Below are 23288 nucleotides of genomic sequence, written 5' to 3' on the forward strand. Positions count from 1 at the left end.
TATGTGATTAATTTTTATATAAAATGGCTTTTCCTTAAAAACATATTTATTTAACATCTACCTTTTATGAATAACTCAAGGCTGAAAGATATTGTACCTTTCAATGTGTCCTTTCCCCTTTTCTGTTAGGTATCTATGAGACCTGCAGAAATCGACATCTTCAGTGGTTGTCGGAATCCAGGTGGAAGCAGTGCCAGTATGTCAGCAGTGAGCTGGAGCCCTTCTCTCTCCTGTGCAAATCCCTTCTGTCTAATGTGCCCCAGTGGGATGCTTTCATAAACAGTAAGGCTGCATATTGCCTGATGAGTGTACCTTTCTGTTCAGAAGAAGCTTCATTGGAGAAACGTAAGTAATCACCAATGAGAAGTAAGAGAACATTCGGTGTTTTACTTAACCTGAGTTGCATGTATGTGTCTGTGGATCGTCAGCTTATAGACATAGCTCAGTGTCTGACAGGGAACATAGCTTTGCGGTGAGCAAGGCTTGGGTTACTTATGCACCTTAGGCCTTGCAAGGTGATCACCATGGGTAAGCATCACTGCCACCTGTGCAACCGGTGCAGATTTCATGGGTTATTTTATACAACAGATGCCTTTTAAGAATTGCATAGGAAATAGACCTTACTTTAGATGTGAGTCCCTGCTCATTACTCCCTGCCACCTCCATGCCCATCCTGCTTTGTTTCCCTCCGCAGCTTTCTCCACTTTGCTTCCACATTTTTGCCATAACATACAATTACATTTTGCGAGCAGACACATCCTTAGACACACTTCCTCTGCCCTTGTCTCTGTGGGATGAGCAGCCAGAGTGGAACCATTGGGTCAGAAGCATATTATTTAATGTTAACAGCTGCTGCCAGGTTACTTGTCTTAAAAGTCCAGGATAACTTACATTTCCACAAACAGTACATGACTTCCTTCTCCAAAAGGGGTATTGATTTTTTCTTAACTCGTGCCAATCTGAAAATTTTAAAGTACTTTAATTTGGATTTCCTGACTAGCACCACGTTTAAGTACCTTTTCTTCAGATGTTTGTAGACCATTTGGACTGACCTATTTATGTACTTGGCCCATTTTTCTACTGAATTGTTAATTCTTTTTTTTTCCGTTTCAAATTTTATTTTATTAACTTAAACGTTGAATAAAATGTGTATTTTGAATCTTTAATTAAACCCATTTATCTAAAACATGTTTACACACAGGACAGATACAGGATTTCAAGTAACTTATGGTAGAGTTCACTGTCCATTTAAAAGTATGCTTCTTTCTTCCACAAAAACTGCGTTGAAAAGCAAACAAAATTTTCTTTTATACTGCGTAAGAGCTAGATGCAAAGTTCTGATGCAAATTTACTTCACTGTCAACTCTGATGCTGAAGCTGGGAGGCAGAGATGTCCATAGTTCCGTTAAATGATACAAATAAAAAGCTTCTGTTTCTCTTAAATATAAATTAGAAGCCTTCATTCATGGTCTCTCTCAGTAGTACCAGACTTGGCCCCCTTAGGCAGTCACTTCTTTCCTTTTCCTTTTTTGCTTCCCTCTCCTTGCTGAAGACTTTGGCGTATCTGAACAACAAGAAGGCCATCGCCAAGGGCCAAGGGCCGGTGCATCCCCATCAGCAAGGCTGTTGAAAATCCTACAGCTACTGAGATTCAAGATGTGTGCTCAGCAGTTGGGACTTAATGTATTTCTTAAGAAAAATAAAATGTACTCTAGAGAGTGTTAATTCTTTTTTAACCAGCTGTAAGAACCCTATTGGTGTAACAGATAATTAACTTTTTGTTTTGTTAAGATACCAACCTATTATTCAATTATGTTTAAAAATCGGTCATTGTCTTTTGGATTTGTTTATTCTGTCTCTACCACACAATGGTGAAATCTCTGGCCAGTTACACCTTTTTCTTTCTTTTATAGCTTCCTGATTTCCATTTCTAAGAAGTTCTCCTTCCTTAGAGTTTTCTCTCTAGGTCACTATTTTGAAAAGTGAAGATCTTTCTATTTGGGGGGAGAAAACTTTTTGTTTAAGATCAACAAACCTATTATAGCTCTATTCAAAAAAGCTATTTCTGTATTTCAAGTTGTGTTTGAAGTTAGACATGGGGCAAATACGTTGAAATAATAAGTAGGCAGAAACTTGAGAATCTGGTTGCATTTCCACTTGATTCTCATTTCCCATATCTGTTATAGGTAGATTATAACTAGAACTTTCTAATCTCTGGAGTTAATACTTTATATTCACCAGAAAACCCTCACACTCGCAGGAACAGATTGTAAAGTGTTGGCCATACTTCTGCTTCTCGTGTGTCTGCTTCAGCAGTTCACAAGCTTGTTAGAGCACTCCTTGCCAGCCTCTCCACCAGGATGGGCACACTTAGACCTGGCTCAGTGCTCACCTCACTTGTGATCATAAGGATGCCTCAAGTCTTAGGGAAGTCAGACAGGGTGCCTGGTGGTACTATCAGTTAAGCGTCCAACTCTTGACTTTGGCTCAGGTTGAGATCTCAGGGTCATGGGATAGATTTCCCCCCCTCCACTACTCCCCACTCCCACTCCAAACCCCCATGTCTGGTGCTCAGCAGGAATCTGCTTGGGATTCTCTCTCCCTCTCCTCTGCCCCTCCCATCCACACACTCATGCACATTCTCTCTCTAAAGTAAATAAATCTTTTAAAAAATAATAAAAAGAAAAAGTTAGACATGTTTTTAAAAAAAAAAACTTTACAGTTCACAACAAAATTTTCATTTTGGTGTCTTCTAGTGATCCCAGACACTTGATTGTTCATTTCAGTTTCTTTCTCTAAATTCTATCTAGCTGAACTTCCGGATGAAAATGAAGACATGTGTAGTCCTGTGAATTTCCCCTGGGAGAAACTCACTCCATTTCAGAGACTTATTTTGGTAAGATGTGCTATGAGAAAACAGTGATATTCTGAGTGTTTTGAGCACTTTATCAGTAACTTAAACCATTCAAATTTAAAATTTTATTAGCAAAATATAAGGATTTTACAAGTAATGTTCATGTTAGAGGGAAGCACACTCTTACTGGCTCATTTGTGTGGAGGGGGTCCAATCAGGTAGCATCCTTGGCCCTTCTCGCCCCCATGACTTCCCCCCACAGAAGTAGGGGACCCCATGTGTGGGGTGAGCAAGAGCACTTGGCTCAGCAGCTTCTCCCTGGTGCCTTTGGGATCTGCCTTCCTGCAAACAGTGTACCTGTGTTCTGCTCTCAGCACCACAGATGGTCCAGGAACAGACCCAGCCTGTTAGGGTTCCCTATTAGGAAGCACACATGCCTAAAGCACAGCCATCCTCCTATTGTTAGTAAAGGTGATATTTTACCTGACCCCTGTTGCTTCAGAATCCCTGGGAGAAGGCAGGTTGGGGATGTAAATGGTTGTCATTCATGAGCCCCTTAAAACATCTAAAGCTTAGCCTATGCTAATCATTTTACAGTCATTGTTTCATTTAATCCTCATTGTAATCTTGGGGAGAGATGTGATTATTTCCCTCACTTCACAGAATTGGGGGGACAGGGCTTAGAAATTGCCTAATGGCTGCCTTGCCTGAGTGATTCAGTAGGGAATCTGCTTGAAGATTCGCTCCCTCTGCCCCATCCTCCCTTGCTTACTCTCCTCCCCCCCCCCCATAAATAAATAAATATTAAAAAGAAAGAAAGAAAGAAAGAAAGAAAGAAAGAAAGAAAGAAAGAAAGAAAGAAAAAAGAAAGAAAGAAAAGAAAAAGAAAGAAAGAAAGAAAGAAAGAAAGAAAGAAAGAAAGAAAGAAAGAAAATGAGAGGAAAGGAAAAGGAGGAAGAAAGAAAAGAAAGGGAAGAGGAGGGAGAGAGAAGGAAAGATAAAAGGAGGGAAAAGGAAGGGAAGAAATAGGAAGAGATGGGAAGGGAAAATATGCATCATTTCATTGAACTCTAATCTCTTTTAAATTAAGTGAGAAATTTTAATTCTTACATGATAAATTCAGCAGCATTAAAGTGCATTCACAGTGCTGTGCAAACACAATCTTATTTCTAGAACTTTATCATCCTAAACAGAAACTCTGCACCCACTAACCAGTAACTCCCCATTCCTTTTTCCCACTAGGCTGACAAATACCACCGTACTTTCTGTCTGCAGTTGTCTATTCCAGGAACCTCATGGAAGTGGAATTGCACAACATTTATCTGTCCATGTCTGGCTTCTTTCACTCAGTATAGTGTGTTCAAGCTCACCATGTAGTAGCAGGTGTCAGAATCTCTTTCCTGTTCAGAGCTAAGGAATATTCCATTGGCTGGATGTACTACATTCTTTATCCATTCATCTGCCTGTGCACACATGGGCTGCTTCCACCTTTGGGCTGCTATGGATATGGGTGTACAAGTGGTTTTTGTTGTTTTTTTTCTTTTGAGCCAAAATTTGCAAATTGAGAGATTTCACAAAAAAGTCCATATTTCCAGCTTTTACTGAAAAAGTAGGAGATCAGGCACTACTGGATCTGCAGTCTCAGGAGCAACAGTAAGAGCTGAGCAGCATCTGCCCCAAGAATGGGTATGCCATGGTCATCACTACTGGTGATCACTCCCTCACATGGGCAGTGACTGTCGGCCACCAGTAGGCACCATACCATACTTACATCTTTGTTTTTCTTGCAGGAAGAATTGTTTTCATTCTGTCCAGCCGACTTCTCTAATTCCTGTTACCCACCTGGCGACTGTAGATGACTGACCCCCAACCCACCCCACCCCCACCCCGCCTGTGGATTGTTGACCTCATCATGACATGAACAAACATTTAAGCTGCAGTAACTGACAAATGCTAAACATCTAACAGTCTGTAGTATAGGTCCACCTGTGGAGCAAAGGAAGGTAGATGGAGTGATGCTTGTATGTGCACAGAACACATCTGCAAGGAGCCACAAGAACCAGTCATGGTTCTCCAGGAAATAAGACCTCCATTTTTCTTTTTCTAAAGATTTTTTAAAGTTTATTCATAAGAAAGAGATAGCATAAGCAGAACAGCAGGCAGTGGAAGAAGGAGAAGCAATCTCCCTGCCGGGAACCTGACATGGGGCTCAGTCCCAGGACCCTGGGATCATGACCCTAGCTGAAGGCAGACCGAGTCCCCCAGGCATCCCAGGACCTCCATTTTTCAATTTCTGGCTTTTTGTATTATTTGAATTTTATGTAGCCAGTATATATTACCCTAACAGCAAAATTAAGCACATTTTTAAAGCCTGTGATACATTGACTTTCCCCAGTAAACTCCAGATGATGTTAGTTTGTGAGCTAGAAACTTCATGAGTGTAGCAATCCTATTTTCCAAACCCACAGTCAAAAGACATGGTCTGATGAAGTTCAAGTGCTCATATAAAGAAATTGAGTTAGAATATTTGAAACTGGGTCTGACCGTGAGAGTCAGAAATTGAGATTGCCACATGAGAGATTTAGAATACATTAGAAAGAAGGCTCCACCTGGGGAAGGACACTATCTCAGAGCTCTGCGAGGGCAAGGACTTGGTTCAGTTGATGCACCGCTTCCCATTCCAATGGCCTGCTGGACAGGGAAAGAAGACAAGGCAGGGGCAGGGAAAGTGGACATGAGAATTTCCAGAACTGTCTGTAGTTGTTTAGAAAGGAGCTGTAGAACTGAGTTCAGCGCAACCCCATTTCTGCTGGTCTTGCTTTCTCTCCCACCCCCACCCCCCGTGTTAAAACTTACAAAGGCATCATTTTATTGGTCAATACAGTAAGGAAGGAGCAGCATGATGGTAACAGTGGGTCACACTTGCTTCTGGGAGCACAGACTCTGAGAATGACGTGTTGGGACTACACCTGAACATCTGTTGCTTTCAGATGATTCCTGTGCTTTTGTTAAGTGGATGTGCTGGGCGAGCCCTGCTCTTAGACCCCAGATGCTTTGCATGCTTCCAATTTTCATCTAAAAATATATATGTACCGCATTTAGTTAGATAAAATTGATTAATTTTTCCAGGGAGTAACAGAAAAGAGCAGAATTTGACATAATAATCAATATTTGACAATGTAAAAATAGCAATTTCCCATGGTTCAACCTAGGGCATCCACACAGATCCACACATAGTTTCAGCTTTGTCTTAAATGATGAGGTCTCTGATGCCAAGGACAGAATTCAGGATCATTTTATAAATAACACATAAGTTTAGTTTGTATGAAACAATTTTCATGGAAAAGATCCTTCCTCCAAGATTTGCAATGGTTTCTTCCAGTGGGCCCCAAACCTCTACTTACTACATGCACACTGCTTCCAAAGTCTTCAGCCCCTCTCGAGCTCTGTTTGGATACAAACTTGGTTTGCTGTGCTACTTCCCTTTATGTTACTCATGGAGGAGTTAGTGGTCTTCTGGTTGTGCCGTCCTGAGTTCCATACTCCAACTCAGCAGAGCAGGAAGAGACCCACAGCCAAATTTCTCTTTGCAGAATCAGGAACCATAACTTAGATTTTTACAACCAATGCAAGATCTCTGTCAGTGTGAGAGGGAGGGAGGCACCAGGTGGCCCTGACACCAAGGAGGGATCATGAGCCATGGTGGCGGTTTCTCCAGCACACACAGACCCTCTGCCATTAAACGTTCCCATAAAACTCTGACGACACAAATGCTGAATACTTCCTCATTTTATTCCACTTTACCATAGGGGCCATTCCCTTGGGTGCTTTATTAAAGTTACCCTATCTTCCCTGCTTTCTTGTTTAGATAAAAATCCTTCGACCAGAGCATTTAAAGAATTCAGTGAAAAGGTTTATAACTGAAAAAATGGGAAATGACTATGTCTTGAGAATGGGATTGAATCTGAAAGAGCCCTACAAGGAATCCACAGCCATAACTCCACTGATACTTACTCACACCCATGGTAAGCTATATGAGCACAGGTAAGACACCACCACGATACTAACCAGAAGGTGTAGACAGGTATGCTCGGTGCTGGGTATTATGTTTAAGATATTTCCCTATTCTTATTTAACTGTTTTGGGAAAGGGACTGATTAAAACTTTAAACCATATTAAGACTGAATATTTCTAAAAATGTAAAAGGACAAAGAATAATAGAATTTCCCAGATTCATAACCATAAAACACTTCTCAGTGCTAATTCTCTGTGCAGAAAATATCTCCTAAACACATATTATCAATCTGGAAGTTGGGATGGACCTCGTATTTATTAACTGTTTTAATATGTTGGGTCATGAAAACATACATGTATGACAAACCATCAGAAAGTGGCCCTGCCAACACAGCCCTTGTATCCCTCAAAACTCCAAATGCTTTTTCCCTTGTCTTTGCCCCACAGACCCTAAGCAAAATATTTTAACTTATCTTCTGTTCATTGTCATCTCTAAATCAAGTATGTCTTCACAATTCACCATTTTCAAACTTTGATTCAATTGGGCAATAAAAACTTTCTGAGGGGAGCCTGAGTCAGTTAAGTGGCTGCCTTTGGCTCAGGGCATGATCTCGGCTCAAGGCATGATCTCAGGTTCCTGGGCTGGAGTCCCACATCAGGCTTCCTGCTCAGCAGGGAGTCTGCTTCTCCTTCTCCCTCTGCCTGCTGCTTTGCCTACCCGTGCATGCTCTCTTTGTCAAATAAATAAATAAAATATTTTTAAATTTTTTCTGAAAGTGTGTCCATGCAGAGCCTTCCTCCTCTGTAACCTTTTATGTAAACCAGCTGCTCTATACCTGACACAGAGTAGCTGCTGTCCATTTCCTGCAGACATAGCCCAGAATGGCTGCCGGGCTCTAGCCCTCATGTCCACACTCTAAACAATAGAGTAGAAGAAAGGAAGTATTATAAAAGTTAACAAACTTTGCTACCAAAGCTTGTTCACAACACCTAGATGCCCATACCTGGCTGCAGGAGCTGCTAAAATGAAGTATTTCAGGGGTGCCTGGGTGACTCAGTTAGGCATCTGACTCTTGATCTCAGCTCAGGTCTTAATCTCAGGGTTGTGGGTTCAAGCCCCACACTGGGGCCCACGCTGGCTGTGAAGCCCATTATAAATAAAGAAACAAAGACAGATGTAAGTTTTCAAAAGGGGATGAGATGAATTTACAATTATGTGTACGTTTCCACGTTGCTGTACAGGGATCGACCCCACCAACACTGTCCTGAAGTTTGCACAAGAGTTAAAAGGAGGAACAAGTCACGTGACCATGATTTCCCTGGGCCCTGGCCAAGCCGCTAAGGCAGAGGAGCTCATCATGAAGGCCCTCCCCAGAGCCGCTCAATGGGTCTTCCTCCAGAACTGTCACCTCGCAGCATCGTTTATGCCAAGGCTTTGCACTATCATTGAGTCGTAAGAACTTTACATTTATTTGTAAGGGATCAGATTAATTATAAGAACAGTGAGGTGAAACTGGGAACAGCCACGTGAAGCAACGATAAAATAATAGTGATAGTGTTGTGCCACTCAGAGAAAATTCAGCTTGCTTACATGGACCCTCCTTTGTCCGGGATCTTTAAACTATACTAAGAATACCTCAATTTTATAAGAAAAAAAGCCTCTCTGGTTTCTACTCTCCATTGCCTTCATCACTTCCTTCCTCTCCTTCTTAAGCCTTCCCTCTCAGTAGATAAACCTACAGACATAGTCTTTATTATTCTACGTGATTCTGCACAGCAAAATGCAATAGCTCACATCCCTCCTTCCAGGGGTGATTTATTTTATGGCCTATGTTTAGTACTTACTTTGACTTTCTTGGACTAAGTCCACTTTTATAGGCTGCATCTGTCAAAGACTTGTTCACTCAGACAGAAACTTCCAGAGGCTCAGCCCTTGTTGGCAGTGGAAGTAGTTGGGAGTCGACTGCTAAGTTGGAGTGAAGAATTATCAATGTTTGGGTTTTTTTGAAGATTTTATTTATTTATTTATTTGGGAGAGAGCACATGTGCACAAGCAAGCAGGAAGAGCAGAGGAGGCGGGAGAGAGAATCTCAAGCAAACTCCCTGCTGAGTGAGGATCCTGATGGAGGGCTCAGTCTCACAACCCTGAGATCATGACCTGAGATGAATCCAAGAGACAGATGCTCAACCAACTAAGCCACCCAAGTGCCCCAGCAATGTTTCAAATTAGGAAAGTTTTAAGCAGTTGTGTTCTATAGTTCTGTCTCCCGCTTTGCATTTCTGTCTGCTTCACTGGCCACAACTGCTGTATTTGGGATGTATGTTCATGTGCTCATTTTCTTCATGCAGCTGTTTTTATGTCACGAGCATCCACAAGGAAACTATAAACCAAAATGCAACTGCTCTGACTTAAATTTCTAAAAACTTTGTTAGTATCATTTGTTCTGTTCTCAGGCTCCTATGCTTTTAGCAGTTTCAAAAGTATTCAGTAATCTCTGTTTCACCTTTACTTCACCACTTAAGAGAGCCAGAAGATGACATTTGCCTAGTTGTATGATTTCAATAGTTGTAAACTTTGGAAGATGACACAATAATTTCTACCAAGTCCTTCAGTCATTGTTCATTCAAAAACTATTTATAGGGCACCTACCTATTTCCCAAGAATCATTCTAGAGACCAAGGACACAGTCTGGACCAGATAGACATCCTATTAACCTTCCAAAGTGTATTAAGATAGAGTAACAATAGAATGGCAGATAGTCATGTATCATTCTAAAAACAGAAATTGGAAGAACATTCTCCAGAACAGAATTTCAGAAACTTAATAAGAGTAATTAACAATGTATAAAAAAAAATTCTATATAATCAGAGTGTAATTAAGAGAAATTCATACTTCTTTGTCAAATCAAGCCTGTAAGTGTTTAAGACTGCCACCTAGCAGCCTACTGTGGGAGAGAGAAATGTGAAGCAAATTTCTTACATGTAAGAGTTAAGAAAATATGTTCAAACATTGTTAAGAGGAAAAACAGCAGGCTACAGACAGGTACAGCATAATACTTTTATTTTAAGAAAAAGAGGTGCAACTGGGTGGCTCCATTGATTGAGTATCCAACTCTTGATTTTGGCTCAGGTCATGACCTCAGGGTTCGGGGATCAAGCCCCATCGGGCTCCCTGCTCAGAGGGGAGTCTGCTTCTCCTCTGCCCCTCCTCCCCCTAGTGTACTCGCTCGCTCTCTCTTTCTCTCTCTCAAATAAATAAAATCTTTAACAAAAATTTTTACACTAAAATATTTATAAATTTTGTATTTTGCAGATTTAATAGCCCAGATGTGACAATAGACCCTGAGTTCCGGCTGTGGTTGAGCTCAAAATCAGACAGTTCTTTCCCAATTCCTATTCTTCAAAAGAGTTTGAAGGTAAGGACAGAATAGAACAGAGCTTGATGCTGACTGAGGAGCACTGTTTGAGTGTAAACTAACTTGCATTCATGATTCCGAATTCCGAAGAGTGCTTGACTTTCTACTCTAGCTCAGCCCTGACCTGTGGGCCAGGAAAGATGCTCAGGTAGTAGATGAGATCCTTGCTTCCAAGTAATTGAGAGTTTGATGGACATTTCCTCCAATGAGGATGTTGAGACTTCCAAGAGCCATAAACCAGAATGTGGGATCTGAGTTATCCTCTCAGTCTTCTTCTCCAGCCTTTCCTGTTTCTGCTCCCCAAAGCACCCCACAGCATGTTTTCTGGAAAGGCTCTAGCAGAAGCAAGTTGAAAGCAGGTGTTAGGGATGGAGACCAAAGGGTGGCAGGGCAAGACAGAGAAAGAGCTTGGAGGAACTTTCACCTCCCGTAGATCCGTTGCTCTAATTAGCAAAATGCTCCCTCAGTTCAGATGTTAGCAGCTTTCTTCCACAAGATAACAGCTTCTCTTTCCCTGTCTCTCTCTCCCTTCTCCCTCCTGCCTTTCCCTTTATACATAGCTCCTCACAGAGAGCAGACATGAGCAAGAGTCTCCAGAGAATCAACCATGATACAAAACTCTCTGAACATTTCCTCATTTCTGCAGTCAGGGCTTTCTCCACAAAAATTGCAGGCAATCTGCATTGAAAGATGTTGAAAGATAATGGGGCCCTGGAAGGAGAGAATATCTGCTCTCCTAGGCTCTTTCCATGGTCATGTGTCTGCATGCAGGGGATGGAAAGGCTCAGAGCCGTTCGCTCACACTCCAGGAATCATGAAAACCCAGGCACCTGCTCCTGTCTCCCCAGAGAGAATTTGTTTGCATTCCAGAACATTCCAGAGCAAACATCTTCCTGCTTGTCTATCTCTGGAAGAAGGAGGGGCTGCTCTGCCAGCCATTCTATATGAGCACCGAGTTTCATCCCTTGAGTACCTGTTCTGGGGCACAGATGCACTCTACACATGCTCTGGCTCTGCCTGTGTCACCCCATGGGGAACCGGAGCATGGGGGAGCACTGTAAGCCTCTCTGTGCATACACATCAGCCTATCCTTGATCCAGAAACATCATGTTCGTGTGCATAACACATCCATATGTCCTGCATACAGACCCACACGACTCTTATATGTGAATTTGTGTGTGTGCATGTATGTCTGTGTATATATATGTGTAAATGTGCAAGTAGGGGAACATTTCAAATCTTTTAGTTTCAGAGTTAACAGCCACACTCTAAAAAGCCCCTGCAGCTGGATCTCCCCACCTCACCTCTGCCCCTCATCACTGTGATCACCCTAGTTAAGAAGTCAACCAAAAGGATTTTTAATGCCAGCAGAACAATTGGGTAATACACCAAGTTAGTATCAGTGCTGATGAGACAGATGTGTCAGCCCCCTTGTTCTTCTGTCTCCTGTCCTGGGCACCCCGAGTCTACTGCTCTCCAAGGCCATGCAGCACCACCTTTGTCACAGCCATGTGGCCACTACAGTAGCTCTTCACTGCCACACTTTCCAGGATACTGTACTTAGAGCCAATAGAAGTGCTTTTATGACAGTGTTAAACTTTTCATTTTAAGATCTGAATTGGAACAGGAAATCTGGTACAATCTTTTAACAGAAACTTTCAAATTAAAAAAAGAATAACTCAGGATTTTTTACTTGCCACTGACTCTTGCAAACAGTGGCACTCCTCCCAGTTCTTGTACCAGAGCAATGTAGGCAAGCATCTCCCTGGACCTTGTGCCTGCATCTGTTGCTCACATGCTATCATTACCTCTCTTAAAGATCACAGTGGAAAATCCCCCAGGACTGAAAAGTAATTTACTTCAGACATTTGGATATAGTGGGAGTGGAGAGGTAACAGAAGAGATATTTGAAAAACCTGACTGTGGACCGTGGTGGAAAAAACTTCTATTCAGCCTGTGTTTTTTCAATGCTCTGATCAATGAAAGAAAAAATTATGGAATATTGGGCTGGAATATTGCTTATAAATTTAGTTCTTCAGACTTGGAGGTAAGTGTGATGTCTTCAAAATAAACAGTAACAAATGAATCATAGTATGATTCAAATTGCCTAGTGTCTGTCTACACAGACACTGAGTATTTTCATGGTAAGAGAGTGAACTCTGTGACCACATGACAAGGGCCAGTGTTGAGAAGGGGCCTTGAAGGCAACTTTTCTGGAAACAGGTCACAGCCCCCACCTACAGATGTACAGCATTTACTCTGGTGGGCAAGCTGGCGACCTCTCGGGCTCTTTGTTCCCTGGGCCAAAAAAGAAAAAAGCAGGATCAAGAAAGGGAGAGGAAGTGGGGGAGGGTCGGGGACAGTGGGACGAGGGCAGGGTGCAGCCAGGGGAGAGCAGACACGGGGAACTGTTCCAGGGGGCTTTCTTTGAGGCCAACTAGTTGACCTGAGGTGAGGCTGTCAGGAACCTCTCTGCAAATGTGTCGGCAGTAAGAGCTTGCATTGACCCACGGGTGGGGGAAACACACAACTCACTGGTCTCGGTCTAGAGCCTTCTGTGGACTTTGCAGGGTATTTTCTTACTGCTGAAGGAAACGTGGTAACAGCTGCTTACATTTCCCCCAGGTCAGAGCAAATACCAACAAACTCTGAGCATAATCTTGATTCTGCCGCTGGGCATCTGCCCCTGAGACCCGCCTTGCACCCGCCCTACATCTGCTCTGGACGGGCACCTTCCACCTCTTCCACATCCTCAACAGGCCGCTCAGCTTTCACAAGCGGCCATTACACCTCTGCAAGCTATCTTGCTATTTCCAGATACAGTGACCCTGGAAATGCAGGGAATAGGGGCACTGACCCCCTGTGTGGTTAAAATCTATATATATATAGCTTCTGACTCCCCAAAGCTTTCCTGACAGCTGACTGCTGACTGGAAGCCTGACTGAGCAGTGGACACTCAATGAACACCTGTTCCGAATGTTGTGTGTATAATACACTGTTTCCTTATAATGAAGTCAGCTCCAGAAAAGAAAATGATATTGAGAAAATACATTTACAGGACTGTGAAAAACCCCACATATACAGGGACCCACATAACTCAAATGCATTGTTATTCACGGGTCAACTGTATTTTTAAAGAGAAAATATACGTGGCTGATTGAGAATTGTTAATTTTATGTTAAAACATCAAAGTGAGCTGCAAACACATTCTGAAATAATAAAAACAAGTGGATTTTTTAAAGGTTGCCATAAAGATGTTGGAGAATGCCCTGAGCACCCGGTCCAGTATTTCGTGGCCGACCCTGCGCTACCTGTTTGGGGAGGTGATTTATGGGGGCCTGGTGACTGACACCTGGGACCGGCGATGTTTGAACACCCTTCTCTACAAATATTGTAATCCTGACGTGCTGAGGGATGACTTCAGTTTCTCCAGTGATGAGGTAAGAACATGTATTTCCTTACACTACTTGGTTATCTAAATGTTGTTGCATTATTTAGAATCTGCCCTTAAAGAAACCATAATGCTCACTTCCAATACTTTTATTAACTTCTAGCATTACAGAAATAACTTACCATTAATCTAGCAGTTGACATTTCATCTATCCATCTGCACTCTCAAGGCCAGAAGACCTGGACATGACTTCTGTCCCTTGGATTATTCTGATTTACGTGTCCCTACGAAGAGACCCAAACGGAAGGCCCACAATGGCCATGAGTCCCCAGAAATGTGATCCTATCGGATTACCAGCTCCAGGCCTGAGACCCAGTCTTACTTCCCAGGAGCACTCAGAGGTCCCTGTGTCTGAGCACCGGGCTCTTGGTTCCGCCCTCTGCACCACCCTTCCAACTCTGTAAAAAGGGGCCCATGTCTATAGCTAAACCATTTCTTCAGCAGCTTCCTTTTTGCAGTTTTACAGCGGTCTGACATCCTCTTCAAGTTTTACTGTCTCTATCCCTTTCAACCCAAGCAGATACATTTCATTTTTATTTTTATTTATTTTTTTTTTTTTTAATTTTTTTATTTATTTATGATAGTCAGAGAGAGAGAGAGAGGCAGAGACAGAGGCAGAGGGAGAAGCAGGCTCCATGCACCGGGAGCCCGACGTGGGATTCGATCCCGGGTCTCCAGGATCGCGCCCTGGGCCAAAGGCAGGCGCCAAACCGCCGCGCCACCCAGGGATCCCTACATTTCATTTTTAAACTGAGTTTCTTGTGAATTGATTTGTAATGTTCTCCAATAAAACCGTACCAGCATGTATCCCAGGGACAGCTCAGTTGTGTGGTGGTGGTTCAGGGCCCCCCAGAGAGTGATGGGGCTGCAGGGCGTAAGGGCTTAACTGGGGCATGAAAAGCCACTCCCCAGCCTGCTCACAGGATTGTTGGCCCAAAGCCTCAACACCTGGGACCTTAGGGCTGCTGGAATGTCCTGTGCCCTGGTGGCAGCGCTGGGGGTGGCTCTTTGACCACCAGCTAGATGTGGGGGATGTCAGAGAATTGGGGCTGTGCAACTGGTGACCCCCAGAGCAACCGAACCACCAGAGAGAAAAGAAGCTATAGTACCATTTATGGCCTCATCCCCAGGGTCACACATTGTCCCCTCTGCTCCATGTTCTGTCAATAGAAGCCAACAGCAGGCAGCCTCCATTCAAGGAGAGAAGGCGGCTCCATGTTTCAAAGGGATGGTGTCAAAGAAGTGGTTGGACTTATTTTAAACCAGCAGAGTCATGTTCATTGTTAGCACTGAATAGGGTTTTGAAGGCACATTGTCTCCCAATTAGACGAAAGTCTGAGAGTCAGCCTTAGAAAGCAGTACTCAGAGCTAATCACAGGAAGATGCAGCTGGTAGACAGGAAGAAAGCTCTCCCGTGCCCATTAAGTAGCTTGTCAATTTCTTAAAATTTTATTATTTATTTTATTACTGGAATTTTGTACCTTTTACCCATCTTCACCTATTTTGCCCATCCTCCACCTCCCAAAGGGTCAGAATGATTCTTAAGATCACTGTCACATTCCTTCTTTAGTTTTTACCCCAGTAAAATGGCTAAAGGCTTGATTGCATCCACTCTCTGTGGGTACAGCTCACAGAGGCAATAGGTAGTCAGAATCAGCCTAGCTTTTAAAGTCTCTTTTCCCAACAAGGAAGTTATTGTGCATATCATACAACTTCACTTTACAAATACAGTCATCCCAGAGGTAGCTTTTGACATAAGAAATAAGAAGAGCCAGGCACTCCAGGTGGATCAGCAGTTTAGCACTGCCCTCAGCCCAGAGCCTGATCCTGGAAACCTGGGATTGAGTCCCACGTCAGGCTCCCTGCATGGGGCCTGCTTTTCTCTCTGCCTGTGTCTCTGCTTCTCTTTCTCCCTGTGTGTCTCATGAATAAATAAATGAAATCTTTAAAAAAAAAAAAAAGAGCCTTCTGTATAACTTTTATGGGAAGTAGTATCTTCATACATTCCTGAAAATAGGTATCACTCTGGGAAAAAAAACTAACAAAGTGCTTAAATTTTCAGATACATCAGCCAGTGCCCAAATTTGGGAGCATAATGGACTGCATACACACTATCCAGTCCTTGCCTGACGACGACTCTCCTGAGCTCCTAGGACTGCACCCTGAGGTCATAAGAGGCTGCAGGGAGATCCAGGGCCAGAAATTCATCGACAGTCTCATTGCCATGCAACCAAGAAGTACCACTGCCAAACTCATGATCAGGTAAGAACTCAGCAGGAAAAGTTTTAGTTGGAAATTATTAAACATTCATATGAAAGAATTAAATATTAAAGGAATAAGTTAATAATTTGAAGAGATTTGATGCAGAACGTATGGACAAATAAGTCTAAAATATGGTGTAAAATATAAAATACAGTCTAAAAATACAGACTAAATTCTCCAAAGGACACAGACAAGCAGACACACAGGAGCACATGTGTGCACACACACAGAAATATAATTACGAAGTATGTAGTGGGTACTCAATAAATCTTTGTGCAGTGTGTGGCATTTTTAAACAAAATTTGTTTCAATGTGAAATGTCATATTTACTTCTATAGGACAGGGAAAGATCCCCATCACAGTAAGAGGACAGCATGGTCAAGAGGAGCTAGCTCTGCATTTAGAGGCCTGTGTTGCTCAGAGCTCTTATTTGAATGCTCTGTATCCAAGGTCACACTGTTTATCTGTCCATAGAGACAATGCCTGTCTCTACCCATCAAGGCCATTATGAGGTTCAAGTGGTCTCACAGATGTGACCCAAATTCTATAAGATTGTGTTTGTCAAGGCCACTAGCTGGTGTGAGCCCTCAGTGGCATGATGGCCTTCCTAGCAAAGCATGTTCCTGCTATTTGGAAACACCCTCCAGGGTGCTCATTCAGAGCTGCTCAGGACACAGGCTTCACCTCTCTTCCTTCCTCATGGACTCTGGGTTCAAATCCCAGCTCTGCCACTTGACTTTGCAAACTTGGGGATGTCAGTTAAGTCTTTCGTCTTGGGTTCATTAAACAAATATGCTGGATCTTAAACTCTCTTATGTTTTAAATATATCAACTTAGCTGGTTTCAACCTAAAATCATAAATTTAAACCCATTTCTCAATTATTTGTTTTAAATTGGAGTCCCAAAGCTGACCTTCAGGTTTTAAGAGCCCCAAATATCTTAAATATCACAAATATTACAATACCAACATGTACACATTCCTGAACACAAAACTATTGTCATTGTGACTTTGATTCTGTTAGCGTTATCTATACCAACTTCTATGTCTTCCCCTGTTGAGAGATGCTAAAAAAACAATAAGCAAATCAGCTAAAACAGAGATGGAAACCTCAATATGAATTGATGCTTGTTGGCAACCCTCAGAGGATACCTTGAACCCTGATTATAGTTGTCACTAAGATGGTAACAACTCCAAAACCCTATGAGGTGACAGTCACATTGCCCCATCCCGGGTTCCAATGACACGTGCTCTAACCGCCTGTGTACTCATAGACCGGGATTGACATTTTCTTTGCTCTGCAGGGTACTGGCATCACTAGCTCCACCTATGGCCCCCAAAGTTCTCCCTCAGGCACAGGCAGACCCCCCTCTAGACCACTACCCTGTGACCTCACCACAAGACCCCTCCTTCTATAAAAGCTGTGGGGTGAGGCTCGGATTTTGTGGAGAATATTTGCGTACTGTCAGGATCTTCCATCCACAGGTTCCTACCTGTCAGTAAGTTACCCCAAATAAAACTCTGTCACTGGGCTTCTCAGTCTGGAGGATACTTGACTGGTCCTCCTCCACCGTCTGACAGGCTCTTAATATACTCGTGTTATTTGTTCCACTTGCCTCTAAAACCTCTGAACCCATGGGAATCCTGTACTCTTATGGTCTTCCTGTCTTTTTGGACCATAAAATTCATATTAAAATATCCAATTGGATTCTCACTGTGGCTTTGGCTGACTCTTTGGTCATATCTTCCAAGATCATTCCACTGACATGAAATAAACACAGTTGAGCTCCCATTTCCCTGAATGAGTGAATATATCCTATTTGCAAATTAGAAGGGAAGCTACACACAGAAGGAGATGGTAATTAGAAATCTCCTAGTATATCCCCAGAATAGCAGGTTAAATTCCCTGCACATCCTACACTTCTAAATATTAATTCTGTACTTTTAGTCTCCAACAAATACATCAGTAAGAGATGAGATGATTGTTAAGGGGTTGCTTTTCATAAGCATATGTCCCTCCAGTCATTTCAGGAGGCTAAGATTATTGCACTTAGGCTGCCTTTACTCAAAACATTAGAAACTTTTCTGTGTGACAGGACTTAACAGATCTGTCCCATCCTATTTAATGACCTTGGTGGTAGCAAACATTTTCCCTTTGGAGATGTTTGATTATTGAAATGTTTTGATCTTGCAAAACATCAGAAGCCACCCTGGATGAATTCCTCCTGAGTAAATCCGACTTACACGTCAAAAGCTAAGGTTCCCCAGCTATTTCATGGGAGTGGTAAGCTGGCTCAGAAGCAACACGTTACGTGCGGTTGCAGCCTCCAGACTACCGCTGAATTTATAGGACGACAGTCATCTGAGTGTGTGTCCCAGGGCATTGGTTGAAAGCCAGTCCCTGTCCGTACTTTGAGTAGCAGAGTGGGAATGCCAAAGTGCTGAGTCCCATTTCCTTCTCCTCCACTAATGGTAGGGAGCTGCAGTCACCACCCTGGGCCCTGGTTTCAAAGAGTTCCTCCAGCTTTAACATCACAGCCCCATCCACACCTGTACCCACATGGCCACTCAGGATGCCACCAGATGAGCCAGTACACACCTGAAGTCCTGTGACCCTCCACAAGCGCATGCCAGTGGCCTGCCTACTCTTCAGTCCAGTGTTGGCACTTTGTGCAGACGCATTCAGAGGATGAATAGTTAAAAGGAAATCTTAAAACTTCAAAAATATATACTTTCTTGTCAGTATCTGCCATGCATTGGACAGTTTTCTCCTCTGTATCTTCATCTCATAGTTCCATGGTTCCGTGAGGCTGTGTTTGCCTACAGATGCGGCTGATCAGAGGGCTCTCCCAGATTGAACAGACCTGTATCTCATTCTCCTCTTAATTTCTTCTGCAGTCGTGAGCAGAGTAACGATGAACTAGTAATGGAAATTTTATCTGACATGCTAAAGCGGCTGCCAGTGTCTGTGGAGAAAGAAGAGTATGCTGGAACTCCCAGCACCTTGAAATGCATCATGTCCAGCCCCATTTGGGAATCTCTTTATAAGAGTATCCAAGGTAAGCACAGACGTGAGCTGCATCCTCGGGGAAGGACTCGGCCACCAAGGGAATGGGAGAGTGGATTTCCCCCCAAAGGTGCCACAGAAGTAAAAAGCCTGAGGGAGCACCACCCACCTGTCTTGTCTCTCCAAGCAGAAAAGAAAACAATGCTGTGGCTCTACTTCTGTTGAGGCTGGGTGAGGAAGGTGAGGAGGGTCGTGGCCCCAAGACTAAAAGGGAGGAAATCATCCTTATCACAGAGCAGCCAGGAGCAGCTCTGCAGGCAGTGGGGCTCAGATCCTGACAACTCAGGGCAGGCCAAAGGGTGGGGCTGTGGCAACTGGCCAATTAAATTTTCAATATTCATATTGTAACCCTCTAAAGAAAGTTCATCTGAGAACCGAATGTTGAGCACTAGTCTATGCAGTCAGTGCTATTGTTGAGTCTGAACTAGGTCGGCAAGCTGGGACTGCAGCCACATCCAGCTGCCATTCGTTTCTGTACAGCCTGAAGGCTAAAATGGTTTTTACGTTTTTTTAATGGTTGATAAAAAATGGTAAAATATTTTAGGCACATAAGTATTATATGAAATTCATATTTGAGTGCCCACAAATAAAACTTGATTGGCACGCAGCCATGCTCATTCATATTTGTATGTCGGCACCTGTGTTCACGCTCCAGAAGCAACGCGGGTGGGATAGCCACAGAGGCTGCAAAAGTTACTGACTTTTTTGCGGGAAATGCATTTCAATCCCTGGTCTGGAGGTTCCTTTAATTTCCAGAGCCTATATTCCTTCATGTAAAGCCTCCTCTTATCTGAAAACTATACATAATTTTCTCTGTCTAAATCTAGGCTATGATCCCCTTATCCACTGCGTCTTGTTAACCTTTCTGAGCCAAGAAATTGAACGATTTGATAAATTGTTATTTATTGTGCATACATCTCTGAAAGGCCTTCAACTTGCAATCAAAGGGGAGATCATTCTCACCCAGGAACTGGAGGAAATCTACGGTTCTTTCCTTAATACTCGAGTACCTATGCTGTGGCAGGTAAGCCACTGCCTTCGGGCTCCCTGGCCCCCGGCTGTGGTGGAACATCCTGTCGCCGCTGGAGCATGCTGACCTACTTGCTCTGGGAGGGCAGCTTGGCCACTCTGCTTAGACAAATTTAAGATGTATTGTTAAATTGTACGTCTTTTTAAAGATAATAAAACCTGTATACTTATGTGTGCAGGTATGTGGTTATAGAACATATACATGCTTCAGATTCAAGACACACAAGCAAATGTTTCGGAAGAAAATGTAAGACAACCGCTGTTAGGAGTTGTTTGTGCACAAGGGAGACTTGCGTGTCCTGTGGGTAGGGCAGGAAGCTCAAACTTCACATTTTATATATCACTATATCTTAATGTATTGTCTTGATTTTTTTTTTACCATGTTCATGTCTTTTTATTTTTATTCCCGTATAATTGACATACAGTGTTAGATTAGCTTCGGGTGTACATGATAGTGATTCAACAATTTTATACATCACTCAGGACTCATCATGACAGGTGCACTCCTTCATCCGCATCACCTGTTTCCCCCATCCCCCCATCCACCTCCCCTCTGCTGACCAGCAGCATGCTCGTCAAAGAGTCTATTTCTTGATTTGTCTCTTTTTGTTTTGTTTTGTTTCTTAAATTCCACATATGAGCAAAACCATATGGTACTTGTCCTTCTGTGACCTATTTCACTTAGCATAATACTCACTAGTTCCCTCCATGTTGTTGCAAATGGCAAGATTTCAACCTCTTTTATGGCTGAGTAATATTCCATTGTGTATATATACTACATCTTCTTTATCCATTTATCTATCAAAGGACTCTTGAGTTATTAGTTTTATTGGTCTTGGTTATTATAAATAATGCTACAATAAACATAGGTGCATATATCTTTTTGAATTAGTGTTTTTGTATTTTGGGGGTAAATATCCATGAGTGAATTAATGGAAATGCAGTAATTCTACTTTTAATGTTTTGAGGAACCTCCATACTGTTTTCCACAGTGGCTGCGCCAGTTTGCATTCCCACCAACAGTGTAAAAGGGTTCCTTTTTCTCCACATTCTCTCCAACACGTGTTATTTCTTGTGTTTTTAATTTTAACCATTGTGACAGGTGTGATGTGCTGTCTCACTGTGGCTTTGATTTGCATCTCCCTGATGATAAGTGATGTTGTGCATCTTTTTTTGTGTTTGTTGGCCATCTGCATGTCTTCTTTTTTCCAACAGATTTATTTAAGAGAGAGAGAGCACACAAACAGGGAGAGGGGGAAACGGAGAGAGAAAGTGAGAGAGAGAGGAAGAGAGAATCTCAAGCAGGCTCCCTGCTAAGTACAGAGCCCAACACGGGGCTTGATCCTACTATCTGACCTGAAATCAAGAGTCAGACACTCAACCAACAGAGCCACCTAGATGCCCCCCACATGTCTTTGTAGAAATGTCTGTTTGTGTCTTCTGCCCATTTTTTAATTGAATTAATTTTGGTGTTGAGTTGTACCAGTTCTTAAAATGTTTTGGATGCTAACCCTTTATCAAGTATGTCATTTGAAAATGTCTTCTCCCATTCCATGGGTTGCCATTTAGTTTTGTTGATTGTTTCCTTCACTATACAGAAGCTTTTTATTTTGATGAAGTTCCAACACTTTATTTTTGCTTTCGTCTCCCTCTCCTCAGGAGACATATCTAGAAAAACACTGCTATAGCTAATGTCAGAGATATTACTGTCTGTGCTCTCTTCTAGTAGTTTTATGGCTTCAAATCTCACATGTAGGTCTTTAATCCACTTTGAGTTTGTGTATGGTGTAAGAAGATGGTCCAGACTCATTTTTCTGCATGTTGCTCTCAAGTTTTCCCAACACCATCTGTTGAGAAGACTGTCTCACATTGTATATTCTTTCCTTCTTTGTTGAAAACTAATTGACCATTAGCTATGACTTTACTTGTGGGTTCTCCATTCTGATCCACTGATCTATGTCTCTGTTTTTGTGCCAGTATCATACAATTTTGATTCCTACAGCTTTGTTGTATATCTTGAAATCTGGGATTGTAATACCTATGCTTTTGTTCTTCTTTCTCAAGATTGCTTGGCTATTTGGATTCCATACAAATTTTAGGATTGTTTGTTGTAGTCCTATGAAAAATACTGTTGGTATTTTAATAGGAATTGCCTTAAATCTGTAGATTCCTTGGGGTAGTATAGACATTTTGACAATATTTGTTCTCCCAATCCATGAGCATGGAATATCTTTCCATTTGTTTGTGTCATATTCGAATTTCTTTCATCAGTGTTTTGTAGTTTTCAGACTACAAGTCTTTCACATCTTTCGTTAGGTTTATTCCTAGATATTTTACTATTTTTGCTGCAATTGTAAATGGGGCTTCTGCTTCATTATTGGTGTATAGAAATGCAATGGATTTCTTTGTTGATTTTGTATCCTATAACTTTACTGAAATTATCAGTTCAAGCAATTCTTTTGGTGGAATCTTCAGTGTTCTATATATAGCACCATGTCATCTGCAAATATTAAAGTTTTGCTTCTTCCTTGCCAGTTTGAATACTGTTTATTTCTTTTCTGATTGCTGTGGCCAGGGCTTCCAGTACTATGTTAAATAAAAATGATGAGAGTGGACACCCTTGTCTTGTTCCTGATCTTATAGGAAAAGCTTTCAGGTTTTCCCCATTGAGCATGAGGCTAGCTATGGGTTTTTCATATATGGCCTTTATTATGTTGAGGTATGTTCACTCTTAACCTACTTTGTTCAAGGATTTTTTTTTAAATCACGAATGGATGTTGTACTTTGTCAAATGTTTTTTCTGCATCTATTGAAAGGATTATATGGCTTTTATCCTTTCTTTTATTGATGTGGTATATCACGTTGATTGATTTGTGAATATTGAACCACCCTTGCAGCCTGGGAATAAATCCCACTCAATCATGGTGAATAATTTTTTAATGTATTGTTGGATTCAGTTTGCTAGTATTTTGTTAAGGATTTTTGCATCTATGTTAATCATGGATATTGGCCTGTAGTTGTTTTTTTGGTTGGGGAGAGGGGTTTTTATCTTGTCTTGGTATCAAGGTAATGCTGCCCCCAGAATGAGTTTGGAAGCTTTTCTTCTTGTATTTTTTGGAATAGTTTGAGAAGAATAGGTATTAACTCTTCATTAAATGTTTGGTAGATTTCCCCTGAGAAGCTGTTGGGTCCTGGAC

The 23288-nt window shown here is 42.2% G+C and overlaps 1 protein-coding gene and 1 long non-coding RNA gene across 19 annotated transcripts in view; one reads left to right on the forward strand and one right to left on the reverse strand.

The window, feature by feature from the left end:
* Positions 1–23288, forward strand: part of DNAH14 (dynein axonemal heavy chain 14) — a 334169-nt gene that overhangs the window by 292415 nt on the left and 18466 nt on the right. For 15 of the 17 annotated variants that reach the window (XM_072830144.1, XM_072830141.1, XM_072830140.1 and 12 more), the window contains 10 exons: positions 130–345; positions 2811–2896; positions 6723–6879; positions 8111–8321; positions 10182–10284; positions 12104–12331; positions 13527–13724; positions 15798–15997; positions 18894–19054; positions 19890–20086. In XM_072830144.1, coding sequence (XP_072686245.1) covers positions 130–345; positions 2811–2896; positions 6723–6879; positions 8111–8321; positions 10182–10284; positions 12104–12331; positions 13527–13724; positions 15798–15997; positions 18894–19054; positions 19890–20086 — 1757 coding nt within the window. Of the gene's footprint in view, positions 1–129; positions 346–2810; positions 2897–6722; positions 6880–8110; positions 8322–10181; positions 10285–12103; positions 12332–13526; positions 13725–15797; positions 15998–18893; positions 19055–19889; positions 20087–23288 lie in introns of those variants that run through there. The other 2 variants (XR_012032771.1, XM_072830154.1) reach the window with 2 other exon arrangements.
* On the reverse strand, positions 2677–4713 carry LOC140635454 (uncharacterized). 2 transcript variants are annotated; one of them, XR_012032772.1, is made up of 2 exons: positions 4225–4713; positions 2677–2906 (listed from the first exon to the last, which is right to left on the reverse strand). It is a non-coding gene; the product is annotated as an uncharacterized lncRNA (long non-coding RNA). The 2 variants fall into 2 exon arrangements; XR_012032773.1 differs by having other exon boundaries at positions 4117–4713.

Source organism: Canis lupus, chromosome 6, assembly GCF_048164855.1.
Source record: "Canis lupus baileyi chromosome 6, mCanLup2.hap1, whole genome shotgun sequence".
Lineage (NCBI taxonomy): Eukaryota > Metazoa > Chordata > Mammalia > Carnivora > Canidae > Canis > Canis lupus.